This window comes from Tenrec ecaudatus, chromosome 6 (assembly GCF_050624435.1).
Source record: "Tenrec ecaudatus isolate mTenEca1 chromosome 6, mTenEca1.hap1, whole genome shotgun sequence".
In the NCBI taxonomy this organism is placed as follows: Eukaryota; Metazoa; Chordata; class Mammalia; order Afrosoricida; family Tenrecidae; genus Tenrec; species Tenrec ecaudatus.
In genome coordinates, this window is record NC_134535.1 from 60,156,131 (window position 1) to 60,173,616 (window position 17,486).

Sequence of the window (17,486 nt, forward strand, 5' to 3'; positions counted from 1 at the left end):
TTTAAAAAAAAGTTAGAAAAGGAAAAATAAAAAATATTTAAGTTAAAACATATTCTCTAAAGTAATTGTACAAAATGTGCTTGATAAATTGATATATGGACCTGAAAGAGCCCCAATAAAATGATTTATTAAAATTGTATACTATAAAGTAAAGCCATGACATAACTCCTACATTAGGCTTATTATTCCAAGACAAACATAAAAAGGGTATTTGTTGCTGTATATTTACAGAAATAAATGTGAAAAGAAAAAGAATTGTGTTTTCATATCTGCACACAGGCACACTGTTCTAGAAATAGACAAAATTTGAGGATTATTTCAAATAGGTTAAAAATAGTTTAAAAAATGAAAACAGAATGAAATCCCTATGGTAGGCACAATGAAGAATAAAATAAAATACATAAGGAACATCGAAACAGAAAAATGTAAACCAGGTAAGATAGAGGATCTGGTAGCTTATTAAGCTTATTAATTAACAAAAATGAATTTACTAGCTATTTTGAGCAATTTTAATTAATATATTCTGATTTCAAAGGGAACATTTACAAAGAGCATAAGTAAAAATAATGGAATAACATGCTGAAACACTCATTTTAAGGTATTACTTAATTAAGACTCTTTAGTATTTTTTTACTTTTCCAAGGATAAAATATTTTTTATCTGATTTTACCTCACAACCAAAGTAAAATGCTACATACACTCGTATATAAGCAGAGTTGCTTAGCACATTCTCAGTTCAGTTTTTGTGGTAAAATTAGGTGCCTCAGATGATATTCAGGTCAGCTTTACTCAAATATATATGGTATGTAGACGGGCATATTTGTCTTACTAATTACATTTCTACAATAAGTGCTTCATTAGTGATTATTCTTTCATTTACAAAAATGTTGTAAAGTTGATAGAAATAAAGTACACTATTGTGTTTTTATTATGAATAAACATTTTATATTACTTTTATAGATAAATCAAAATGTTGTATATTTTATGAATATAACTTTGTAACTCACTTTTATAACTTTGTTTTTAACATACTAGCTATGAATATTGCATAGAATATCACCAATTTTAGAGGTTTTCTCAAGCTTTCATTTACGATCATTTAATTCAATGTACAATTTATTTACATCTTCTCTGTTCTTTGGAAAGTTTTACACACAAATGCTCGGTCTTTGCAACCACCCATGAGTCATGTAGAGCAAAACCTGTGAGGCCGACATGGGACGGGATTGCATTACTTGTCTAGGTCTTTTAAAATTTAAACCTTTGACTAGGGACAACTTACCACTTTTCTATCGATATCAATGGAAAATATTTGATATTTCCATCTTTGATAGATTTCCACTTTAATCGTGTTCTGGCTTTCACAGGTTCTAAAGTATCATTGTTCCTATTTTTCAAATGAGAAAAACTAAGACACACAAACACACAATGAGTAACTTGCTCAAAGACAAGTAAATCATAGTTGGAATATGAACTCAGAGTAGGATTTGCAAAGCCCTATTTCCAATCTCCAAAAACTAACAAAAATGCAATGAAAATGACAACTACAATTCCTATTTATTAAGTTAAAGAAAAAAGGTACATCCTTTTTCTTGGTGTACGTGTAAAACAATCAAAAGTAATTTTTAAACTATTTTGACAAAATATGAAAAGACCTTTACCAAAGAAGTAAAACTTATCTATAAAGCTATAGTAATTCATACTCTGCTGTAGTTATGACACAGAATCAGTATAATAAACAACAACAAAATTAGAAACAGGCCAAAGATTCCATCAGACATTAGCCAAGCATCCATCATAACTGGAGGGTAGTTACACCACATATAATCTGAAGACCAAAGTCAACTTGTTGTCTTGTACATGAACTAAACATTGTTCAAATCTTCAGCAGTTATATAAATATCTGTACAATATCCTTGGAATTTGGCTTTTGACCTAAAAAGCTTTAAACTTTTTACTCTCTGGTTTTCTATGGAAAAGCTTTCTGACCACACCCCCTCACCCCCGCCTAACTTATAAATGGTTGGGGCAACTGGAAAACTTCATGGGGATGGGTGGGGGGGGGGGAATCTGAACACATAATATTCACATATTAAACCCAAGTACATTTCTAATGTATATACATTATGTGTGAAGAAAACTAGGTAAATAATACATAATTGAAAAAGGTCTTTCTAAGCATGGTCTCAAAAACATAAACCATTTAAATTAAAAAAATGACAAAGAATCAGACTAATGGATCACATTCAAGATAAAGGTTATATTTATTACAGATATCATGAACTAAAGTTAAAGAAAATATTTATGACAAATAAGAGATTAATAAAAGAGAAATATAAAGTGGCATGAAAACAAATCCATAAAAGAAGAAATATAAATGGGCAATAAAGCTATTAGACTACATCTTAAACATAACATGTTGAGCTGTTGTCAAATGATAAATTTTAAATGAACGAGTAGGACATCAAAACAAAAGGGGACCACAAAACATAATCCAGGTTAAACTAATTTGAAAATGTATCAAAAAAGAACTAGATAATTAAAAATCAAACAAACGTTTAAAGAGAAAATAAGGACAGCTTAGATCTTTACATGGGTTTTAAGTATCAGTGAGATAGTTATTGTGCCAACCTGGAGGATAAACACATGTGGAATTAATTGAAGGGTAGAGAGCTAAATGGCTGGATGAGCCTCGCCTTTCTGGTTCTTGGGTCTCTTGCTCTCTGATGATCGGATCAGGGTGCAGCTGCCTGAGCCAGATCCCTGCTTCAGTTGGTGAGGTTCACTTCCTGCAAGACATCCCTGAGGAGAAGCCACATGGACCTACCCCGATGTAGCTATGGGCGCTGGAGCAGCCGTGTGGAGATGCTTACCAGCGGAGAAGCTTACACATTCACTGATTCTGATTTCCTCCACATTCGGCATCATTGTGTGTGTTTTGTGAGATTGAAGAGGACTTTGTAGATTGGTGTTGGACATATGGTTTAAAGTTGGACTTATGGGCTTAGAAAGCACTGGGTTGGGATGCTTTCTTAATGTACACTTACCCTTTATATAAAACTCTCTCATATATACGTATGATTTTCTGTGGATTTGTTTCTCTAATGTACCCAGATTAACACAATCGATATGAATCTCATTAGGTTTATAACTGAAATAGATTATTACAAAGGTTGGGGGATTAAAAATAGCAAGTTCACAGAAGTTTGAAAGGAGAAAAAATGTTGGCAGGTACAAAGTATAAGGATGCAGCTGGCATGACTGCAGATTATAAAATATAAAGTGGCTTACTATAATTTAAAAATGTTAACAATTGAGTTTATTTAGAAATATTTTATGTCTGTTAATTAAAATGTGGCCATGTTGTAAATCCTTTTGTATTTAATAGGATTGTTGAACTACTCTTGTTGGTTGTTCTCAAGTAGATTGTCTTGTGGCAATTCCATGTATGCAAAGAGTTCCATAGGGTCTTCCAGTATTGTGACCTTTTGGAAGTAACTTGCCAGGCCTGTCTTCCAAGGTGCCTCTGGGTGGTGCACACTCAGTTTTTTAGAGCTCAGTCAAGTGCTTTTTGGCTTAGTCAAGTGCTTTACAAGTTGCGCCAACTTGGGTCTACTTAGGATTTGAAATATCTGGTTCACAGTTCATTAGTACATTTTCCATGTCCAGAAGAATTTCAATAATTTTTAGAAGTATTTTTTCTATCGCAACACCCCTTATAGCTAGGTGTAGGATTATAGTCAGACACAGGGTAAAATTTTATTGAAGACTTAACTTTTTTTTTTCTTTAAAAAATTTTTTTTATTTCAGAGTGTTTATTATTCTCTCTCTCTTTAAAAAAAATTTTTTTACACTATTAGGTCATATAAACCTTTTAAAAAAATTTTATTAGGGACTCATACAACTCATCAAAATCCATACATACATCAGTTGTGTAAAGCACATCTGTACACTCTTTGCCCTCATCATTTTCAAAGCATTTGCTCTCTACTTAAGCCCTTTGCATCAGGTCCTCTTTTTTTACCCCTCCCTCCCCGCTCTCTCCTCCCCCATGAGCCCTTGTAATTTATAAATTATTATTTTGTCATATCTTGCCCTGCCTGACGTCTCCCTTCACCCCCTTTTCTGTTGTTCTTCCCCCAGGGAGGAGGTCACATGTAGATCCTTGTAATCGGTTCCCCCTTCCAACTCACTCACCCTCTATCCTCCCAGTATCGCCACTCACACCCCTCCATGGTCCTGAAGGTATCATCCGCCCTGGATTCCCTGTGCCTCCAGCTCCTCTCTGCACCAGTGTACATCCTCTGCTCTATCCAGACTTGCAAGGTAGAATTCGGATCATGGTAGCTGGTGGGGAGGAAGCATTTAGGAACTGGAGGAAAGCTGTATTCTTTCTTCATCGGTGCTACATAACAGCCTGACTCATCTCCTCCTCTAGACCCCTCTGTGAGGGGATCTCCAGTGGCCGACGAATGGGCTTTGGGTTTCCACTCTGCACTTCTCCCTTCATTCACTATGGTAAGATTTTTTTTTTTTTGATGATGCCTTACACCTGATCCCTTCGACACCTCGTGATCGCAAAGGCTGGTGTGCTATGAAGGCTTATCTTTAAAAGTGTTCCAATCTGTTTTATACTCTGTACCTACATTTGTCTGAAATATATGAACACAAGTTATTCCTCCAATTAGAAAAGGAAAAAAAAGAAAGATGAATCAGATGTTGTTTATTCTACAGCATTACCATATCCCCCACTTGGCAATCATAGGTACAGTTAGGATGCATCTCCACCGAGAATCCAAGTTCTTCATCTTTATTATGCCTAAGTCACAGTCACTAAACCAAAGACAGTACTCTGTAGCTCATTTGCTGCTTTTTCAGAAACTGAAACGGACATACCCTGCTGAGTAAACACAATATGAACTGTTTAACTTACATCTTTTTCTGACCGATGTGGAAACATAGAAGACTGGCTGTAGTACATGTTTTCGTCATGGTAGTCACTGTCGACCCCCTCTACAAACTTCTTTCTTGAAGCACCAAACATGCTGTTTGTCACCTAAACAAAATTATTTTTTGTAAATTATTATAAAAAATTACCTTCATCAAGTGTAATACTTTGGGCATTATCTAGCTTTACCTTACTCTGATGTTGAAAACCTAAAATGAAAAAGAGCACTGCTAGAGCTAATGGGCATGTGAAAAAGATCAAGACCCTGCCTCTATCAACACCGCAGCCATTAGATTGCCAGACCTTGAAAGTGAGAGAAGAACCGTGAGGCCCACCTCATGCAACAATGCCTCCTAAACTTTTAAGAACTAAATATTATCAATTACTAATGAATATGGCGATCCAAATATTTTCTAATATGAAAATTCTGAAATATTAAGTTTGGGCTTATTACTCAATCTTCACGTGTATTCTTCAACATTAATGTCTTTGCCATCACTAGTTTTTTTAAATGATCTTTTACAAGAGCACATCTTTACCTGTAATTTGAGATATGGAATTTTAAAAACTCCATTTATATTAGCATAAATAACATTAGCTAATGTTATTTCAAGCTACCAGTACTCACTTCTTCAGTAGGATAATTGTTTCATTCATGATACAGGAAAAAATAATGATTTCAATAATATAACTACTTTATTAATTTTTGTGTATTTATAACATGTAATAGGAATTTTGAAGTTATATGAAAATTTTAAAAATCACTATATCATTAAAATTTTAATTGCATTTTTAAGGTGACCCCCAAAGTTTCCCAAACCAGCAATTGACAAGAGATTTTCTTAGGGCTAATATATCATCCCTTTACTGTACTGCACAATTTAAGGTAAAATGATATGACCATGATATGATTTTCAAGTACTTTTGGGAACATTTCTCCCATATTTGATATCTGTTTTATACACTCAGGTTTAAAGGTGCTCTCTTCATTTATAATTAATAAGCGAGTTTCCTTATATATCATTTCAAAATGAAGAACTCCTTCTAATCACTACCTATAGTGAAATTACATGTTTAAAGGCTAAATATTATGTACAAGTTTGTTGAAAGCATACTTTTATCAAATAACTATTTTATCTTAAATGCAAAGAAAATTATCCCTATGTTGAAGTCTGAGAAAAACCTGTTCAGATAGGTATGAACAACCATCTGAGGGCAGTTTTTCCGTGTTTTGCTTTATATTTTTGGACTAGTAATCTCTATATCACAAATATCAGAAGATGTATTTAAAGAGTATCAGTTTACTAAAACTTGTTATCTTTAATCCTGTTTATGCACCAAACTACAGCGTGAACCTTGTGAAAGCTATTCTTAATTATGAATTTAATTTCAAGAACTATAGCACAACATGCCTATTTCAAGCCCCAAAGTGGTCCCAATAGGACAAAGGTTGCTGCTGTTTTTTAATGAGGTATATTTCAGAAAAGCAGTGGCAAACAAAAGCATTTTACAATCTCTAAATTTCAATTCATTGCATATGATATTTTAAAAGTGTTTCACAAAATTTAGGATATATTTAATACCTTTTAAATGGATGGCCTTTAACTTCTAAATTCTAACTCAAAGAAAGAACCAATGTGGAAAAATATTAACATAATTCAAAAAAATTTCAAGTGAGTATTAAAGCATCGATCACCAAATTTTAAACACGTAAATCAACTTAAAAGGATACCAAGCTCTTTGAAAATTCCTTAATTTAACAATTGTTTGAGACAGGAAGGGAAAGGCTTCATGCTTAATATCATACAAAAAGGTTTAAAAGTTTTGGAAGCAAAACTAAGCATATTAAATGCCTTAGAAGGGAAAACACATAATGTTCTTTCCATTAATACTAGATTTTCTAAGGGTAAAAGTTGGCACATGCGTGTGTGTGTACATGTACATGGCTTAAACCATAAGAGAGAGAAGAGTGTAGTCAAACCCCAAATACAACTCAGTTTAGAGATGAGTACTGACATAAGAATTTTCTAATCTATGACAAATCAGATAATTAATGAAAATGCAGAAATATTTTAAAATTTCATTTGCAGGGCTATCCTTGCTGTCCAGTACCCCTGGTGGCACTGTCACTGCAGTGTTGGGCTGCTTACACGAGGTTGGTGGATCTAACCTTCCAGTTGTTCTACAAGACACGAAGGAAGCGTTCTTCCCCTGAAAAGATCCACCGTCTCAGAAAGGCAAAAGAACAGTTCTACCCTGTTCCTACAAGAGTCACTTTGAGTCAACATTGACTTGATGACAGTGGGTTTTCTGGTGTTTTATTCTTTATTCTATAAAGAATAACAACAGTTCAGAGTAGTTGCAGTGGGTGGAACTAGTGAGATGAGAGAAATAAGGGAAATCAATCAATGAGGCCAAAATCTGGAGGATGTGATTCAGAATGGTGGGAATAGCAAGACTTTTGGTGATATGGGTCAAGCAAAATGAGCTAAGTTGAGAATGGAAGGAGCCAAGTAACGTAGTGTTGTTTTTTTTTGTAACGTAGTGTTTTACAGGCCTGAAAAAATATTTTGATTTTATTCTCTAGAAGCTAAGAATAGTTTCAGAGTGACATAATTTTGACCTATTTTAAAACATTGAATCTAACTACCTTGTGGAGAATGTACTATTGAAGTGGCAAAAGTAGAAACAGGAAAGTGATTAGGTGGTTATATTAATATAGAAAAATATTATATAGGAGAAAAGATGGTAATAAAGATTTACCAAGAAATAATTTGAGATCTCAAAAGTTTCTTAAAAGTTTTTAACATAGATTGAAAACTTAAGACATTTTGCTTTTCCTTTGCTTCCACAAGAACCGGTGAGCACATACTTTTAAAATAAACAAATGATCTTAAACTGATGCTCTATATATTAGCCTGACACGTTCTCAAATAAAAGGGAAAAAAAAAAAAGCTGGCCTCAGAATGAATGAAAAAAAAAAATTCACTGCTACTGAGTAAATTCCTCACAGGAAACCCTGTAAAGGATTTTTGAGATCGTAAATCTGTATGAGAGCAGACAGCCTCATCTTTCTACTGTGAAATAACTGGTGGGTCTGAACCACTGACCCTGAAGGTAGTAGCCTAATGCTTAACCCACAGTGCCACAAGAGTTCCTTGAAGTAGGTAAGAGTTACATTACTCCCAGAAACTGCATTGAAACACCACCTAAGTTAGCTGGGTTTCCCAGTACACTTATTTAGTTTGGACTAGTTATAAACATGTAACATTTTAATGAAGAATTTCAATGTCAAATGTGGAATAATCATAGAAAAATAAATTGAGATAATCTAACCAACAATTTTAGAGAGGACTGGTAAGATAGCTTCTGATGCAGGTAGGATGAATGACAGAGACAAAATTTCTGAGTTTTTTATGGGTCAAGGAAATAAAGTCATTTTCTAAATGAAACTTGAAAATATATAATTACATATAAATATTTATACATATTCCCCATGTCACAAAATTGTGCTGTATGCCACTGTGCTATAAAAGATGCACATCTGTTTTTATTGAGAGAAATCCAGATTTCTGCTCTTACTGGAAAAGGCAAAAAAGTGTCTGAAACTACAATTCAGAGACTTTAGCAGCAGCAAAAGGCACTCCCAACAAGAGTAAGAGTGGTGTAATCAAGCTCTTTTACCCTTGGAATGACACTATACTAACATCATGTCTGATTTATAGAGGCTGTTTTATATTTATCATATCAATTCTGCCTTTACTATATACTAGTTTTATAGTTTAGGGTTTCAGTGCTATTTAGTATGATTTGGCAAGTTATTATTTGGGTCTGTGAATACCAAAAAAGTTCCCATATAATTAATGGTAGTTGCTTCTTTATGCTCTTTGGCTTATGAAAGATTTCATAAAAACACTCCATTTTTAGATACAGGGAGAATCTAAATTTGGAATATATTAAAAACAGTAAGAAAGGTTTCATGTATACATAAAAAATAATGTTTCAAGATCATATTCGATAGTAAGTTCAGATCGTGTTCAAAACAGGAAGAAGTTTAATCTTATACAAGTTTCCTTCAGTAAGGCCTCTGGAAAGAAGCTTACTCTGAAACCTTCCACTGACTACTCCGTTGCTGTAGACTGGGTTCTAATTTGGAATCCTCACAGGACCGAATCCAACTACTCCCAAGGGTGTTCAAGACTGTATCCTTTATGGAGGCAACGGCTAGTGGGTTAAACCTGTTCTCCTTTCTTTCCGTCAGCAGCTGAGCACATGGCCATTGTGCTGTGAGTTGTTATGCAGATTAACACATTGGCAAATGCTGGGAAGGCTCTTCTCAGCAATATGAACATACCTTATGGCAGAATGGTCCTTACTAATAAACAAATGTAGGTTGACTTCAATCTTTTATCAGTCTTGGCTACTTAAGAGTTCTAGCAGCTATGTTCAAGTGCTACTAGACATTTCTACCTGGGAAGTACAATGTAATGAACAGGTCAGTAATGTTTAAAACTTACTTCCTGAGCTACTGTCCCCTCCCTGCTTCTTCATACCTATCAAGTCTTTCCTACCCTTTCCCAGTGGCATTCCCATTTGCATTGTTTTTGCCTATCCTCATCTTAGTTGAAGCCCTGGACTAGCTTTTGTCCTCTCCTGACTGATCTCCCTTCACTTTTTAACTAACAGACTGAGGGGTTAACTAAAGGGTATCTACCAATAATGGTGCTACAAAGAAAAAAGTGAAATACATGATCAGCCTGACTCTTGAAGAAGCACCCAGTCTATCTGAAAGCAGAAATGTCAATAAACAAGTAAAATAGGAAACTTTGTACAGGTACTTAATAACTACTACATTGATTTTGGCCACTCCCATGCTCTTATGCTTCTAGTTAACTCCCCACATGCAAGGAAAATAAACCAATTTGGCCCTTAACCTAACTTAAACTAGCACAAACTTCATGCCTCAACTTAATTGTGGTTATATGCAGCTGCTTCTATAAACAGCAATCTCAGAAAAAGATCACTTGATCTGTAAAAAACAACCATGACCAATTCTATGATATTCAATCATCAAAATCCCAGGTTTAATCAAACTAACTTGAAATATTTGCTGAAATCATCAATGTTTTAGTCACTCCCAGTACAGGTTCCAAACCAAATCCCTTATAACAGGCATCCTCAACTGCAGCCCGCAGAGGACATTGATCCGGCCCGCTGGGTGTGTTTGCCCCATTTGTTTTTTCACTTCAAAATAAGATATGTGCAGTGTGCAGAGGAAGTTGTTCATAATTGTTTTTTAAACTACAGTCCAGCCCTCCAACGGGTCTGAGGGACAGTGAACTGGCCCCGTTTAAAAAGTTTGAGGACCACTCCCTTAAAACCTACTGCCTTGAAATACACTAAAACAAACTCACCATCATTGAGTTGATTAGAACTCATAGTTACCCTGTTGGACAAAATAGAACTGACCTCATAAAATGTGCATTCTCAGTATGAGATGAAAAGGTTAAAAAAAGAAAAGAAAATGAAAAGGTATTACCAAAAAGTGACAAGTTTTTAAATGTGAAGAGGCTGCAGCTATGCCTGAACAAATTTCCCTATTTCACAATGGGCCTTTGATAGACTTATATTGAAATGGTGGGCTACCGTAGCTGCAAACCTTAACCTACAGAACATATTAATTCAACTTTTAAAAAACTATAATGTCATAACTTCAACTACCAATTGTGGAACTTTAAGTGGGCTCTGTAGTGTTATTTACGATTTGTGGTAATGTCTTGTTGTTGTTAGGTGCTGTTGAGTTGATTCCAGGTCAAAGCGACCCTTCACACAACAGAAACACTGCCCCGTCCTGTACAATCCTCACAGTGGTCATGTCTGAGTCCATTGTTGTAGCTACCGTTATCAATCCATCTCCTTGAAAGTCTTCTGTTATTCATATTCAGTGCCTTTCAACTTTACCACGCATGAGAATCTTTTCCAGAGACTGACCTTTTCTGATAATATTTCCAAAGTATATAAGATCAAATCTCATCCTCCTCACTTCTAATGTGCATTCTGGCTGTACCTTTACAAGACAGATCTGTTTGTTCTACTGACAATCCATGCCAAATTTAATATTGTTCACCATCCAAATTCAAATGCATCAATCCTCCTTTGGTCTTCCTGATTAAATGTCTAACTTTCATATGCATATGAGGACATTGAAAATACCACCGTCAGGTGCACCTTAGTCCCCCTTGCACACTTCAGCATTTTAAAGAAGTCTTGAGCAGCCTATCTATCCAACACACCATGTCAGTTGACCTGACCTCTGTTTCCATGAATACTGATTCTGGATTTGAGGCAAGATAAAATCCTTGACAGCTTCTTTTCTCTACTTATTACATATTGATGCAGTTGTGAGGATTACGGTTTGTTTGTTTTTTACACTGAGTTGTAATCTATATTGAAGCCTACAATCCTTAATCTACATTAGCAAGAGTTTAAAGTCCTCCTGGTTTTTAGCAAGGTTGTTATCTGCATATTGCAGGTTGTTAATAAGCCTTCCTCCAATCCTGATGCCACATTCTCCATATAGTCCAGTTTCACAGATTATCTGCTCAGCACACAGACTGAATAAATACGTTGAGAGGATATATTCATGATGTACACCTTTCCCAATTTTAAGCCTTACAGAATCCTCTTGCTCTTTTTGAGTGACTGTCTTTTGATTCTTGTACAGATTCCTCATAAGCACAAGTAAGTGTTCTGGCATTATTCTTCCGAGGGGCATCTATAGTTTGTTATGAGCCTCAAAATCGAAGGGGTTTTCAGCCGAGATCTGATACCACGTCCTCTTCAGAAAAGTCTTTGAAATCCTAGCAGTTGCCTATTGATAATATTGTTCAGCCATAGTTGTATTATTTTCAGCAAAATTTTACTTGCATGAGATATTAATGATAATGTTTGATGTTTTCTACATTCTGTTGGGTCACCATTTTTGGAATGGGTACAAATATGGATCTCCTCCCATCACGTGGCCAGGTAGCTGTCTTTTAAATTTCTTGGCCTAGATGAGCGAGTGCTTCATCAACTTGGTGAAATATTTGAGTTGCTAATCTCAGTTCCTGAGAGCTTGATTTTGCTTAATGCCTTCAGTGTAGTTTGGACACTTCCTTCAATACACTGGCTCTTGCTCACTGCTATCTCTTGAAATGGTGGAATGTTGACTAGTTCTTTTAGGTAAAGTAATTGTGTGGTTTTTTCCCATCGTCTTTTAAGTTTCCTGCATCCATTCAATATTTTGCCTATAGAATCTTTTATCGTGGGGAGCCTGGTGCTAAACCATTCGTAGACGACCTGCTTCTGGGTCGGGGTTTCGTACGTAGCAGAGCAGCTCCCTCGCTGCGATCTATTGAAAGTCAGCCCTCGACACAAGGGTTTGTAAAAAAAAAAAGAAAAAAAAACAGAAACAAAAAAAGAAAAGAAAAGAAAAAGAATCTTTTAATATTTCAAACTCAAGGTTGAATTTTTTCTTTAGTTCTTTCAGCTTAAGGTATGCTGAGTGTATTCTTCCTTTCTGCTTTTCTAACTCCAAATCTTTGTGCAATTCATTTTAATAGTTCTCGACCTACCCTTTGAAATTTGCTGTTCAGCTCTTTTTATTTGCTCAAGCAAGTTTCAGAGTCTCTTCTGATACCCATTCACACTGATCTTTTCTTTCTTTCCTGTCTTTCTAGTGACCTTTTTTGTTTTTGCCTCTTAAGACACCCTTGATGTCATCCACAGATTATCAGGCCTTCTGTCTTTAGTGTTTAATGAGTCAAATAGGTTTCTGAGATGTTCTTGAAATTCAGGTGGGATAGACTTCAGTTGTAAATTAGTTCTGGTTGACGTGCTTTCATTTTTTTCAAGTTCAACTTACATATAAGCAACTGATGGCTTGTACAAAGTAGGACAAAAAGTACTCAAGAACTGCAAGATCACTTTTATTGAGTACACAATTTACTGGAGACTCAAATATTCACATAAACATGATTAATGTCACCGGGTTTAAAAAGTAATCCATTATAAGTGGACCAGTGCAAATCACACCTGCATTGCTCAAGGGTTAATTTCAATAATAAATAACTTTGTGAGCCTTTATTATTTGCCAAGCAATATTCTAAAAACGTTTAAATGCACTTACAAGACATATGAGGGGCTTCAAAAAGTTCATCAAAATTTCCTATAATCTTCCATTTTCCCACAAACTTTTGAAACTTGTGTAATTTTCATGATAATTCTGTTCGGAAAGAGGAATTACTATTCCTATTTTGTAAATGAGAAAACTGAGAACAGAAAAATTAGGCAACGTGCTTTTGTGAAAAGTGGCAAACATGGGATCTGAACACAAACAATTTGCTGCTAGAGTGCCTGTTTTAAACTTGTATTACTCTTACACACAAAACAAATAGCTTCGTGTCTATAGTTTACCAATCTGTTAACTTTATGATGCAAAAAAAAAGCCTCATTCAATGGTGAAGAATTATAAGCAGGGCGTCTCTGGATGATGTGAACCGTTAGCACACTTAGCTGTTAACCTCAAGATTGGAGGTTCAAATTCACCTAGAAGTACCCCAAAGGAAAGGCCTGGAAGTCTACTTCTGAAAACTCAAGTCATTGAAAATCCTATGAAACACAGTTCTCCTCCGACATAGAACTGCCATGAGTCAGGAAGGATTTGAAAGCAACTAGTTTTGAGAGCTTCGGGGTTCAGTGGCATCATTTGTGCTTTTCATGAAGGAGACTCAGGTTTGAAACCTAGATAATGAGCCTCTTGTGTAGCCACCACCTACCTGTTAATGGGGCTTGTGTGTTGCTATCATCTATACAAATGTCAGCACACCTTTCTAACCAAGATGGTGTAGGGAGGAAAGCCCGGCAATCTGCTCTTGAAAACCAGCCAATAAACACAACACACCAGGCAGTTTTTCATTCCATTTTGCTTGGAGTAAAAAAATGTAATCGGGATAAACTCCGGGCAGCTAACCAAAAATGGTAAGCAAGACTACTATGACCAACATTTGTGTGTGTCAAAAGATCATTTTCACACAGAAGAATAAAAATGCACTGACTTAATAACAAAAACAAACGCACTGCCATTGAGTAAATGCCAACTCATGCATGGCAAGCCCACAAGACAAGCTAGAATTAGCCCTGTGGGATTCTGAGTCCTTATGGGAGTTTAAAAGCCCCATCTTGCTCCTGTGGAGTGGCTGATGGTTTCAAGCTGCTGACCTTACATTTAGCACCCAATATGGAATCCACTATACCACCAGAGCTTCCACAGGTATTGAGAAGTCGCTTCTAAAATATGGTTTATATCTACATTAAAAAAATAACACTAATATTAAAATAAAATGTTTAAAGGCATAAGGACTATTACATCAATTAAGAAATATCGAAGATGGGCATACGATGGATATAAGGGGCAGAAAACAACCATAAAAGCACTTGCTTCTGTGTGTTTCAAATAAAATAACATTTTAAAAATACCATCTAAAGTATAGTTAATAAAATTTAATTCTTCAAGAAATTACGATAATTTTAACAAAACTCAAACTTTCTGAATAAAGTTACTGATATCTAGGCATTAAGCATTAAATACATAGGATACATCTAGAAAGTCAAGTTTTAGAAATTCCCCAATATTTTCTTCTGGATTATCTTAGGGTTGTGAGGAGTTTTACATTAATACACTGCACACATGTTCACTTATTAAGTTATCTATTTGTAAAGGTTTAAAAAAAAGTCTGGTTTAATGCTTTTCACTGTTTCACAGCCACCAATTTTTCACTTCTAGCTACAGAATTTCCATTCAAATTACGTATTAAGGAAAGAAAGAATCATAACTCAAGTCATTACTGTGCTGGAGAAAAAACACAAAAACAAAAAAAACTGCTCCTTTCAGCTTTCTGTTTGCATAATAGTTTGACAACCTACTTTCCCTCCCAATTCCCTAGTCAATATCATCAGCAAGCACTTCCTAACATATACTTAAGTTCCCTCTTGTCCACAAAGTAAGCACAAACTAATTAAAAATAAGAACTATTGCCATTAAGACCTATAAACATGGAGTCATAATATGTGCTGAAGGCAATATGGTATTTTTATTATTGGTCTTTAAAGGGAAACCATGGTAGGTGAAATCTCATAAGAGACAGCCCCAATTATATGGAACAGGAATATTTATCACTTTTTTGTTACCATCTAAGAATACATGGAGTCCAAGAAGTTTTTGTTGTAGTAGTCATTTTTGGAATAACATTTTGAACCACCCATCGTGTTCCACAGCTGGTCTAAATGATTCTAATTGTATTTTACTTTTGAACAAATTCATTTAAATCAGGGGTGGGGAATGTTCAGTCTGCATACCACATAAGGCCCATGAAGTCATCATCAACTAACATCAAACACCGCACCAAAGAGTCCTTGTAGCATTCTGTCTGACTCCAAACTCACTGTCACTGAGCGGATTTCTATGCAGAGACCCTCCAGGACAAATTAAAACTGCCCCTGAGATTTCTGAGACTGTAACTCTTTATGAGCAGGAGGTCTCATCCTTCTTCGGAGGAAGTCATTTCTAACTGCTGATCTTGCAGTTAGCAGTTCAATGAATAATGTCTAAGCAACTGGGGTTCCTTTCCATCACATTAGGGGTGAGTTAATTAAATAGTTGATTAGTACAGTGTAAATGATGTTATAAATATTGAAATAGCCTCTAGCAGAAAAAGGTTCCTCACCTCTGATTTAAATACTGGGCAAAAATAAGTCTAGTTTTACAAAACAAACATCTTAAGTGTGTGGAAATCTGTAGGAAAAGAACAAATGATCTTCATTTACAAAACATATAACTCTGGTGTCCTTCCAATTCTATAATACTGTGAGATGGTCTTCCTAAGATGCGAAATGTATCATCTATAGTCTATAGGTCTGCTTGGAATGGATCTAAGTAAAATGAAGGTTTGCTTAGAATGAAGTCTACAGTTTCTAATTCATCAGACTGAATGTAGGGCGTGAAAATAAATGAAAACAATGCATTCCATGGTTTTAGAAATGCAAAATGCCCACTAGGGGAAAAAGGCCACTTGTATCGAATATCGAAAATGCAAGCAAGTAAGTAGAAGGTACAAGAAACACAATTCTTGAACATGTGACTTAGCAGAAAAGTAGAGGGTCTGTGTATAAATACTTCTATAACCATTAGTTTTCAGAGTAGGCAAACATTCTGGCAGAATCCTTTCCAAGGATTACGAAACGTTGTGAGAGTTTTGGTTCATCTAATAGGTTGGCCCAGATTGTAAGATGAAGTAGGCATACGAGTGAAATGGAGCAGCACACCACATGATGATCATTTGCTGAAATCAATGTTTGACGATGCTTTATTTGGATCATAGTCCTAAAAGTCAAATATACTATCCCATAATACACACAAAGAGAGCCATATCCCTTAAGGAGTATTAACAGAGATTATATGTTCTATGGAAATCTTTAATTCCCCTTATCAGTTAATTTTGATCTAGGAAGAGTACATTGTGCCTATATCAACTTAAAGAAAGTGATTTTATGGTTTTCTAAAATCTATATCAATACCAATATGCCTTTGTCGATCCAGACTTAAACCATAAACATGAGTTTTTAAAAATCATCATTTTAATGCCTAAACCCTAATCATTCAAAAAGTACCAACGAATGGGGAAAACCGTGTACAGTATAATCAATTGCATACCAATTAAAGAAGGGACTGGTGAACTCTAGTAGCAAAAGAACTTTAAACGAACTGAGAATTCACATAATGGAGTCTACCATAAGCAATATTTTACTCAACATTGGGATTAATTATAAATTATAAAATACAAATAAAAGGACATATGAAGAGATTCCCAAAAGTACATGGAAAAACTCCAGTATCTTTTAATTGTGATTCTGTGAACTTTTTGAAGCCGCATTATACATCACTAGGAACATCCATGTTTTAGGTATGCATAAAACAAATGCTCTAAGTATAAGTGGCATTTCATTGAGGGTGAATACTTTAAAGCACTACTAAGGAAAACAAAGTCTAATAAAAAACAAAGGCAATATGAATATATATTGGGAAAAAGCTTAAAACATTTTTCAGTGGAAGCAATTGGACTTATGGTTTACTTTGCTGGGGGATATAGGAATACATGTCTACAGAGTCCTGGTGGACTAAATATGCCTAGAATTTAAGAGAAAAAAAGGAATATAAACTGTAAAGAATTTTGATATCCGAAGTGAGAAATAGTTGGTGTCCAACTCTAAGTCTTTGAAAAATTTTAGCAATCACTAGCTTTGGTAGAGTCTACATCTCCTGGGTATAATTATAAACATATTGTTATATGCAAAAAGAAAAGCCACATGAATCTGAATTATATGGAAAAATTCTAGTAGGGCTAACAAAATTCTAGTGGAACTAACAAAACAACTAACAAGACTTCCAGAAAAATAAGAGCCTCAAAGTATAATAAATACTGTAGTACAAAGACTACAT

General features: G+C 35.1%; 1 protein-coding gene across 10 annotated transcripts in view; it reads right to left on the reverse strand.

Moving 5' to 3' along the window:
- The window catches only part of CNOT2 (CCR4-NOT transcription complex subunit 2), a 138,723-nt gene that overhangs the window by 44,436 nt on the left and 76,801 nt on the right, over positions 1-17,486 (reverse strand). For 6 of the 10 annotated variants that reach the window (XM_075551276.1, XM_075551277.1, XM_075551286.1 and 3 more), the window contains one exon: positions 4,934-5,056. The exons of the other annotated variants lie outside the window; for them this stretch is intronic. In XM_075551276.1, coding sequence (XP_075407391.1) covers positions 4,934-5,056 — 123 coding nt within the window. The remainder of the gene's footprint in view (positions 1-4,933; positions 5,057-17,486) is intronic. 10 annotated transcript variants of the gene reach the window in all.